At 41.6% G+C, this 10,657-nt stretch overlaps 1 protein-coding gene across 1 annotated transcript; it reads left to right on the top strand.

Moving 5' to 3' along the window:
* The first annotated feature begins 4,516 nt into the window (after positions 1-4,516).
* LOC133894731 (fasciclin-like arabinogalactan protein 7) lies at positions 4,517-6,886 on the top strand. Its single transcript, XM_062334893.1, has 2 exons — positions 4,517-4,634; positions 5,612-6,886. The coding sequence occupies exon 2, from the start codon at positions 5,633-5,635 to the stop codon at positions 6,446-6,448; it is 816 nt and encodes a 271-aa protein (XP_062190877.1). The 5' UTR covers positions 4,517-4,634; positions 5,612-5,632; the 3' UTR covers positions 6,449-6,886.
* Positions 6,887-10,657: the final 3,771 nt, after the last annotated feature.

The raw sequence follows: 10,657 nt of genomic DNA, 5'->3' as shown, positions 1-10,657 counted from the left end.
TGATTTTTTTTCCAAAAGTGAACCAGTACCTGCCACCCCCTCTATCTTGGCCTATAAATAGCCACCATTTGTTCTTGCCAAACTTCCAGTGATCTCAATATTCTATTCCCATCGGTCACCCATATCTCTTTTTCTACTTGCAAGCTAAAGCCGCTTGCTCACTTTAACAACTCAATTCTATATTTCCATTTGTAGATCAAGATACTGAGAACTCACGTGCATAAACATAAGTGTAGCAATATTTTGAAAAGGTTTTTAGAAAAATTAATAGGGAACAAGTAAGATTTGCTAAGTAAAATTGATTGACATGTCTACAAATAAAACGGGACACTTATGTAAGCATATTATTGCAAGAAAAATATGAGATTTCTAATAAAACTATATAATTTTTGAAACATAGTCATAAGTTGTACCTTTTTTTCTTCTAGTAGAAAGATTTTTTAAGGAGACAACTAATCAATAAAGCTCATATTTATTTATTTATTATATATATATATATTTAGAATTTTGTAGCTGTTATTTTTTATTTTTTTTATTTTTGAGTGCTGTCGGGCCTACCGTGCACAACTGTGCTGACGGACCGATTGTGCCCATGGTTCAATTTACCGACCGGAGCTTGGTTACCGAGCTCCGGCGGTAACCGAAAATGCGCGATAACCGCGGTTACCGATCAAAAATTCAAAAAAATTCGAAGAAAATTCATTTGGCAAAATTTGAATTTTGGAAAAAAAAAATTGCGATTTTAGCTGTTCGGTAACCGCTCGGTTTTGGTCGGTTACCGAGCGGTTTGGGTCGGTAACCGCTCGGTTTTCTTGATTTATCGAGCAGTTTTATCGAATTTCAGCGCAGTTCAACAAAAAAATCCAAAAAAGAGCTAAACCTTGTAAAATCAATAACTAATTCATCTGAGCTTCAAATCAAGTGAAACAAATTTTGTTGGCTTCCTTGTAACATGATCTACATGATAAAAGTATTTATACTCATAAAAAAGTTCAAATTTTTTTTGTGAGAAATTGTATTTTTTAAACCAAGTTAAATACATAGTTTACTCTTTGCTAATCCAAAAATTATGAAACTAATTTTGTTAGTCTTCTTACATGATCCTATGTCTTTTAAAAATACATGAACTCATAAATTAGTTATTGTAACATGCATGATTGTGTAAATGTGTTGCGACTAGATTAATTCATAACTGATCCATCACACCTCAAAAATTAGTGAAACCACTTTCATTAGCTTATTTATACTATGATTTATGTATAAAAAATAATAGTAGACATGAAAAAGTTAATTACAGTGCTGTTTCTTAACATATTCACTTTATACTTGTGAACTTTGTAAAAATCATAGAGAATTTAATAAAACTCTAAATAAAGTAAAATCAATTTTAAAGATTCTCTTAAAATACGTTTTATACAAGAAAAATATGTGTTTGCATGTTACACTTTTCCTTAACGTGAGTTAATAACTGAGCCGCACGTTTCAATTTTTTTCATTTTTTTTTCAAACTTTCTCCCTATAGAATATGATGCAAGCGACATTATTTTTGAAAAAAAAAATTCACATAAGGTCTTAGAATTGTGTCTAGTTTTTTTAAAGATTTTTTTTGAATGTTTTTATTTTTTTGAATTTTTTAAATTCAAATTTCGGTTACCGTTCGGTTTCTGAAACCGGACCGGACCGAGAAGGTCGGTAACCGCGATTTTTGGGCGGTTATCGATGGTTTTTTGAACCCTGATTGTGCCTCCACTGTGCTCGCTAGGCCTTGCCGTGTTGTCAGATCGATCGTGCCTTCATGTTGCAATCATGCTCAGCCTGGCCCGGCATGGCATGACACGATACGATGACTGATGGGTTGTGCTGTGGACGGAGGAGATAATAAATGGACTGGCATAATACAACATGTTACAGTAACCAGATCGATTAAGTCAGGTCGTAGCCGAGCCGTGCCTATATGGGTCCGTACCAGATCGGCCCCACCGGTTCTTTATCATCTCTGCTCCGTAATATGGTCAGTAAATAGAAACCATATTTTTTGTTCAGGATTTCAAGAGAAAATTGAAAAAAAAAGTGTATGCTGCCATGTGTTGTTAATGGCAACCGGAATAGTATAACGCAGATGGTACGGAGTACTACATTGTTTTCTTCATACCAAAACAACACAAGAATTCATCTCTGGCATGACCTGAACTAAGGATGGGCAAATTGAGTATTCTCAAAAAAAGGATGTGCATGTTCAGGTGTCTGATGCATGAAAGAGTTGTCATGCTATACTCAAATTTGTTCCTTATGTAATAAAGAAAACTCAGTAGTATATCCTTAATTTTGACAGCCTGAATTGAATGAAATATATGAATTTGCAGAAACAAATATCTTTTAGTATTTGCTTTACAAGATATGAACTTCAATTCCAAGGTGTGCCAATCCTTTTGATTGGACTGGATGTAAAGTGATCTGAGTACTTGGTCACAAATACTTAGGTGTTTTAGATAAGATTCGGTCAAAATTTTCAAACTTTGATTATCAATAACTTTAAAAATACTTGGTTTGGAAATATTAAAATCACATGTGTAGATTTGGTTAAAAAATACTTTTGTAACTCATAAATTTATTAGATTTTTTAAATATATTATAATAAAAAATAGTAGTTAAAGATACACATTAGAGACCCTATATGTCCAAAATGTAAAATATTTTTTATAGGAGGAAGTATTAGGCTAACCATGATTTTGATTTTTGCCTGGGAGCCCAGCCCAGTGGAGCATGACAGCACGAGAGCTGCATGCTGCCTCTATGCGCGAAGCTACGGCGTGGTACCTTATGTACTGGTATTAGGGTAAATCAAAATTTTAGTATTATTGTTTAATTTTGATCGTATATGTACTACGATAAATTGAGCTTTAGAACCAATATTTACTTTGAATTATGTATTTAGCACCATCATCAATTAAATTCTAGCTTGGCCCTACCTCCTTTCATTGTTAAGGCTTTCTTTACCTACCACCGGAACAGCTATTAATTATTCTGCATTTTGCTCGAGAAGGTGATTAAGTCAACGACACTGGTCGGATACGAGCTGCGTGAGCGCAGTTAGAATGGTCGCCCACCGACACTCCATCACACTGCCTGCGAGCTCAGGTAATCACACCAGATTTACTGCTTACACATTAATCCACTTTTAGTAGTCCATTCATGTCCAATTATTGGAAGCAGTAGTTCAGAAAATCAGAATGTCGTATTCAGACAGACTTGCATTGCACTGTCGTGACGACCGCAGAAAAGAAGAGAGAGAGAGAGAAAAAAATGTGAATCTTACATTTTGCTTGTATGGTTCCGGTGACATCACTGCAATGCCAATCAGAACATGTGCGGCCTTCAGAAAACTGAAGCTTCCGTTCAGAACAATCGCTGAAACAGCAGCACAAGCTTCTGCTCTCATAATTTTTATTTTAATGTCATGTTGTCTAGTCTTCGCAGGAAAACTGCAGCTAGTGTGTTTGTCACATTGTCTGATTGTCTCACGGAAATCTTCTTATAATCATGCATTAACTTCGATACTGCGAAAGCTGGAGGAATCCTGTTCCACAGAAGAAAAGGTCAAAGGGATAGGTAGTGCTTTTGTCAGCACATCACATGAACTCACCCTTTTCTTGGATCACTACATTCCAACTCCTTTTCTTTTGTTATTTGCACTAAAGCAAAGATGATTGGTTACCTTGGGAAATTCCTCAAAAGAAATTCTCCTCTGGTAGTACTTTGGAGCTATGACCAAAACAAACTCTAGCAAAACAGAAAAAAAAAAACTTGATCAAAAAGCCAAAGGCATCCTTCCTTGCAAGCATTGCAATACTAGCTGCAAGAAAGCACAAAACGTCTCGTTGTAGTTTATGGGCGCTAATCTTACCACTAATCACGAGCAAAGAGATTTAAAGGGAGCCAGGACAGAAAGGGGTAGCTAGCTCCTAGCTGGCTACCTTTATGGTGCTGCCCTATTGTGCAGTGCAGCTCTTTGGATTGGGGAGAGCCCGAGAGTGAGACTGAGAGAGGTGGTATGTGGGTGTCGCAACACCCATGGCCTCATTATCTGTTTATCCCCCCACCGCACCCTAAAGGCAATGAAACGCTTATTCGTGCCGTGATGCTACTGGCCCCCTCCCGTGCCACCGTGTAACCCGATAGTCGCCGCCACCGCCATTAGCTACATAGGCCTTTGTTGCCGACGTGCGTACTGTCGCTACCCAAAACGGATTCCTCTCGTCACGTTGGTCCTTCTGGTACCAACCTTCGGTCGAGCCTCACCGCCGTTTGCTGTTGACGACGGGTTAAAGGATTGATCAAACTTGATACTGGAACTTTTAAGTAGAATTCAGAACTTTCAGATAAATTAAAAAATTAAAACCTAGATAAAAAGTTAAATATGAAGGGTCGGTTGAAACACGATGAGAAATAAAAGTTAAATTTTTGATAAGAATCCTCTAAATAAGAGGAATAATAGATTAAATATGAGTAGCCTACTGTAGTTGCTCTCACACACTCCCTCTTAGCTCCCCTGATTCCCCCATCCCACCACCACCCTCCATTCCATTCCCCTCTCATCCTGCTGCCTTCACTTCTCCTGCTCCTGCTCTGCACAGGTCAGTCTCCTCCTCAACCTGTCTCTAAAACTGCAATCTATGCCATGTTCCAATGCTCAAAGCTTATTCTTTTCTTGGCCGCTATATGCTGCAATCGGAGGTGCTTGTGCTAGCTCACTAGCTTAGAGGTTCTTATTGCTCATCGTGATGCGCTAGCGTTTTGCATTTGGATCTGGTTCCCCAGTTCTTGACCCGAGGAGGAACGGATCTTCTTAGTGTTCTGTGTTTCTTTTCATTTAAGCTGAAGCAAACGTTGCGCGTGTAATTTTGGTACACGCTCTTTAGAATGCTCTCGTAGTTTTTATGGCTGGTTACTGGCTTCCTTAGATTTGGGTTCATGCATGATGCTGAGATCTGCACTCTGTAGTACTCTTTTGTTCATGCATGGACTAGTTTATGTGGCGACTTGATTTGGTAGGTGGCAACTAACAGTTCGATAATGTTGGTCAATTCCTCCAGATCGGGTCTGCAATGTTTTTTTTTTGCTCCTACATTTGTCTTTCTTGGTGATAGGAAAATCCACATTAATTAGTTTTTTTAATGTTATGCTCACTCCTACTGATCTGAAATCTAGATTACAAGGATCTGAACACCAATGCGGTCTTTCAGATCATGAAGCAGCCTATTTTTTTGATCTCTGGTTAATTTACCAACAATTGTGTAAGGCTGGGGTTGTTGAGGTCCTGGTTCAAGTCCACACCTCCTTAAAATCAAAACTGCATAGCTCCTCCTATGTATAAAAATTACCAACAACTGTGAAAGTCTAAAGAACGAGGAGTTACCATCCTGGCATTTCAGACAAGGAAGCACAATTTAGATCTCTTGTAGTTGACCAATAATTCAGTACTTACTGTGTCAACTCTAATAAATTTCTTATATATTTGGCTACTAATTACTGTAGAATTCAGTTATTAAGATTTACAAAAAAACATGAGATACTCAGTGCTAAATGCTTCATTGTTCTTGCGTGACCCCAGGGAATTGTATCAGACAGAGAAATGAAGGCAATCGGATACTCTATCATGGAGTTCAAAGCAGGCATTTTTATCGTGGCCATGCTAGCCATTGTGCTATCCTCACCAGCAATTGCTCAGAAGACCAAGAATCCTCCTGCTCCAGCGGCCCCAATCCTTCCACCTTCCCCCGCACCGGCACCTGAGCCGCACCATGTGGACCTCGCTGATCTCCTCAGTGTGGCCGGCCCATTCCACACCTTCCTGGATTACCTGCAAAAGACCAATGTCATTGAAACCTTCCAGAACCAGGCGAACAACACCAAGGAGGGCATCACCATCTTTGTCCCCGCGGACTCGGCTTTCGCCGCACTCAAGAAGACCACATTTGCCAACCTCACTCAGGACCAGCTCAAGTCCCTGCTCTTGTACCACGCATTCCCCAAGTACTACTCCTTGGCTGAGTTCAACGAGCTGAGCAGCCTCAACCCGGTGGCCACCTTCGCTGGCTCACAGTACACGCTCAACCTCACGGACAACATGGGCAGCGTCCGAGTGAAGTCGATGTGGTCCAACCCGGAGATCAGCAGCAGCGTGTACTCGACTGCCCCGGTTGCGGTGTATGAGGTCAAAAAGGTTCTCCTGCCAATGCAAATCTTCAAGAGCGATCCCCCGCTCGCGCCAGCCCCTGCACCTGCCCCAGACGCCAAGGCCTCTGATGTTGCTCCCAGCCCTACGTCAGGGAAATCAACGAGCGCAAAGGCGAAGGCTGAAGCGAAGAACTCATCGTACCAAGTCAGTGTCGGCATTGTCAATTACTTGGTGCTTGCTGTCTCAGGTGGCTTGATGCTCTTGTGGTGAGAATTTGGAGGTTCCTGACCATGTTGAAGCAGAAGGTTCAGCTCCTCCCTGCTTAATTTTATATGGATTTTCTGGATTCATTCTTTGGACATATGGTAGGCATCGTAAAAATGGCCACGGTAAGTTGTTGAGTATTTGCATCATACGCTTCTATGATTACTTGTCGTTGATACTCGATTTGATGCATGTATGCAGAAAGTATTTAATACTTGTCAGTGATACTTCCAATACCTAGAGATAATGAGTGATACCTGTCATGTTTGTTACATGATGCTGGAAGGAAAGATGATGGTATTCAAAATTGAATTGGTTAACAGAATGCTACTAATTGGCTAGTAAAAAACCGACTAATTGTTCATTGCAGTTAGCAATTAGCATACAATTCTTTGATAAAGAAGTTGCCCTGACTCCTTACCTGACAACTGGGGGATTAGCAGAGTTGCTGTTGTTCTCTTCTCTGATGAGTTGCTGTGAGGAACAGCATGAAGTGCACGAACGTCACTTGCCCTGTGATTTTATTTTTGCCTGAAACCACATAGTTTTCCATCGCCAATAAGTTCGCTGTTCTCCGCATGCAGCTATTTGTTCGTCTGCAGGATGTGTCTGAGCGAGAAACACCCCATATCTCAAAAGATTAGTAAATGACTTGGCCTCTCTCTCGACAACGATCTAAGCTTTTCAGCATGTGTTTTGTCATTGACCTCCCCCAATTCCTTCCATGGTTGGCATCAAAACTACGCCCACGAGATCGATTCTGCACAACCCGTACGACCATGGACATGAATCGTGCGCGAAGGTGAAGATTGGGGGAGGGAGCAACTGGTACGAGATGCGGCAACGGAGGTGGGATGCAGCAGCGGGGAACGCTAGGCCGCCGGCGCACGGTCGGAGGATTCAGGTGGCCGGTGTGGCCTGCTGTCTCTGACGGCGACGCCGGCGAGGGTGCGCGAGGAAACGACGCCGGCGAGGTCAAGGCCGGGCGGTTTGCAAGTTTGCGATGGGTTGGTGGGCTGGTTGCGTGGGGCGGGCTTAGAAGTAAGTTTAGTCTTTTGGAATGTTCCTGATCTCAATTGGGCCGTGTCTTAGGTCTGTTTGTTTTAATTCTGATTATGATTTTAGCATCAAAATCTAAAGCAAAAATAAATAATTATAATATAAAAGCTGATTCTTACAATTTACAAACCAATTTATACTATAAAAATCCTACAATCCGTAATCTGAGAAGAATAAATTTCTACGAATTGTACAGATTAAACTAGATTATAACAATTTAAAGTTAAAACAAACAGACCTTCAATTGGGTTAAGATTTAACGCCTTGCTATTTTGGGTTGGCCCATGACACAGCATATTGTGAGCACAAACGAACGGCCCAACACAAATAATGGGGCATGCTAGGCCTTAATATAAACACGATTAGTGGCTCGACAAAATATGAAAAATAGGCTATGCCTAAAGACGTCCAAATGGGCCGTGCATACTGGGCCAACCCGAGGCACGGCACTGTAGGCACGGCCCAGGCACGGTACGGTCTGATCACCGACGGGCCGGGCCTGCACGGCACGAGGCCACGAGCCGTGCCTGGGCCGAGCGTGCGGCACGACGGGCCGGCACGTATTTTCTATTTATATATATATTTTTTAATTTTTAGCTATTTGTTATCTTTTTTTATATATTTGTTATCTATTTTCTATATATTTTTATATATATATTTTTTCATTTTTTATATTTTTTTATCTATTTCGGCCCGTCGGGCCGAAATCGTGCCCAGGCCGGCCCGGCACGGCACGGCCCGTTACTGTAGATGGGCCGTTTGGGCCGTGCCAAGTCAGGCCCGTGCCGGGCCAGCACGAATGGCCCATTTGGCCATGTTTAGCCGACTTTCCCAAATGCCCACCACCGGCCCTTATCCTTAAAGAAAGGGGGAGCGGTGGGCCATCAAAAATCTCTCATCAATCAAAGTCTGTTCCTGAGTCGACCCGTCATAGAAATAATCCGAGGCACGATGACCTATAAATGGCATGGTGGCCCAGCGAGGTCTATCCACTGTCACCTCAAAACAATGATGTATGCCTGCAACCAGGGCGCTGACGTGCACGTGGTTGGGTGACCTAAGCCTGTTCCTCCCCGCCCTCTCGTCTGACGGGTGGGCTCCTTGTGAACCTATTCCCGCATGTGCACGTTACTTCATCTTACTTGTGTCATGACTGCTGGGTAGTGGCGGACGTAGTATTTTAACAATAAGTAGGTTTGGGATAGGCGACTAGTGAAGGTGAATATACACTTAATAATTTTTTTTAAAAAAATTGATAGTCTTTTTCTATTTTTGAATTCAACACACCTCGAAATCACATACAAAAGCAAGAGAGACAAGAGCAAATGCAAAATTTCCAAAGCCAACGCTCCTCTTAGATGAATATGAACACTAGACTTTGGTTAAGACCATATTAAGAGTCATAGCGTAAGAAAGCAAGTAACTTGACGAAAAACTCCTAAAGAACTGGTTGCCGGAAGAAAGGATTTTTCAAGTTAATGGATCTAACGGGTTGGGATGGTTCAAGACCAACTCATACGAGATGATTAAACCTCTAGCAATAATAAGAACACCCCTTACACGACCAAAACAAGCAACTCTTTAGGAAAACAAAAATCAACAAGAAAACACTAAAAACTTCTACGAAAACATGAGATCCAAAAATAGGAGACTAGAAGGAGATAGACTTAAGCATATACAAAAAATACTCTTTTCATTAAGCTCAGAGGGATGCTTTCTTTTGACATATTACAAAGTATTTTATTCACAAAAGCTCTCACCTGAACATAGGCTAAGCACCTTTATCTCTTCCTCTCCACACAACATAAGTGAAAGGCTATCAAAACTCTCAAAAACTCTCAAATGCTTAAGTGTTTTCACTAGCCATACCCCTCTATTTATAGTTCTAGAGAGCTTGTTTAACACTTAGCAATCCTATTCCTAAACTATACTTCACTTACAATGTACTCCCACCTACCACGAGGTAATTTCATCCAAATTTATCTTCATCCATCGGATGGCCGTGATGCCTTCATGACTTAGTCTCGCCTTGACGTAAACTTCATGATGATGCCACATGCACTCCATCCCCCTGCGGTTCTTACGGCCAAACCGAGAAAGCACCTTGCACACTTTGAGAAGCGTGACTCATAGTTACTTGCATACACCTTATGCAAGCATCCCGATGACGACACATATACTCCGTCTTATGATCTTGACCGTCGGCAAGTCTCTCTTGCTCCTGATCCCTCGGTTCGTCTTGTCACTTGTACCGGTATTACCTTCGTTTGACTTTATCAACACGCCATCTTCATCCTCTATCTCATACTTTGCTTGATCTCCACGTGTATAGCTAGGATCACCCTGACTTCGTCTGACTCCCTCGATCGTTTGGCACAAAGCTCTCCGCTTAGCCTCAATCTTCCTGCCGTCGGTCGCCAAGTTGCATCCATCACTTACACACCATAAGACAAGCAAACATGTACTTTCAACACTATTTAAGTCCATCACAAGTTAGTCAAAATCAAAATCTTTGCAGAAATGACCTATCTCTAAAAAATCTTGAACGCTGAATGAGGCCGTCTGTGATCCTCTCTGCAAGAAATGGTCTGATGTGTATTTATACCCATCGCCGATCCATCCGACATATCCATTCTTGACGAAACCTGTTTTGCACCCTATCTAGACAAATAACTCTGGCGTATACAAGTCCGTCGGAGCCAGTTTGTAACCTCTCTGCAAGAAAAACTCCGGCGTTCACTAATTCCAAACGTCGGATCATCCGACATGTACTTCAGTTTTTCTTCTTCGTTAAAATGCTCCAACGCGTACTGCATGCGAACTTCGAATCATCCGACGAGTTTATTTTCTTCAGCGCTGGATCATCCGGCGTGAATTTCGTATCATAAAAGTCGAAAAGTTTTCTACAATTTTTTTTGGAAAAAAGAGTCATAAAATCTCTATCTTACAGGCACACCCTGAACCCTTAACATTCTGTATAGTATAAGAGCTGGACGCTAGTGCCTCTGAACTTGGCCACCATGCGCCGACATCCAGCTGACCATTACTTCTCTCTTACGTGGGAACGGCGACAACGGTACGCTGGATGCCACCATCGGGATGGACGCGTACGTGGGAATAGAAGCGAAGCTGCCCAATGGACGGACGGCCGTGGCG

Source organism: Phragmites australis, chromosome 16 (genome assembly GCF_958298935.1).
Source record: "Phragmites australis chromosome 16, lpPhrAust1.1, whole genome shotgun sequence".
In the NCBI taxonomy this organism is placed as follows: domain Eukaryota; kingdom Viridiplantae; phylum Streptophyta; class Magnoliopsida; order Poales; family Poaceae; genus Phragmites; species Phragmites australis.
This window is presented reverse-complemented; position numbering and strand designations above follow the sequence as displayed.

Excerpts from the sequence above, each read along its gene's own strand:
- LOC133894731 (XM_062334893.1), top strand. The coding sequence starts at position 5,633 with ATGAAGGCAATCGGATACTCTATCATGGAGTTCAAAGCAGGCATTTTT.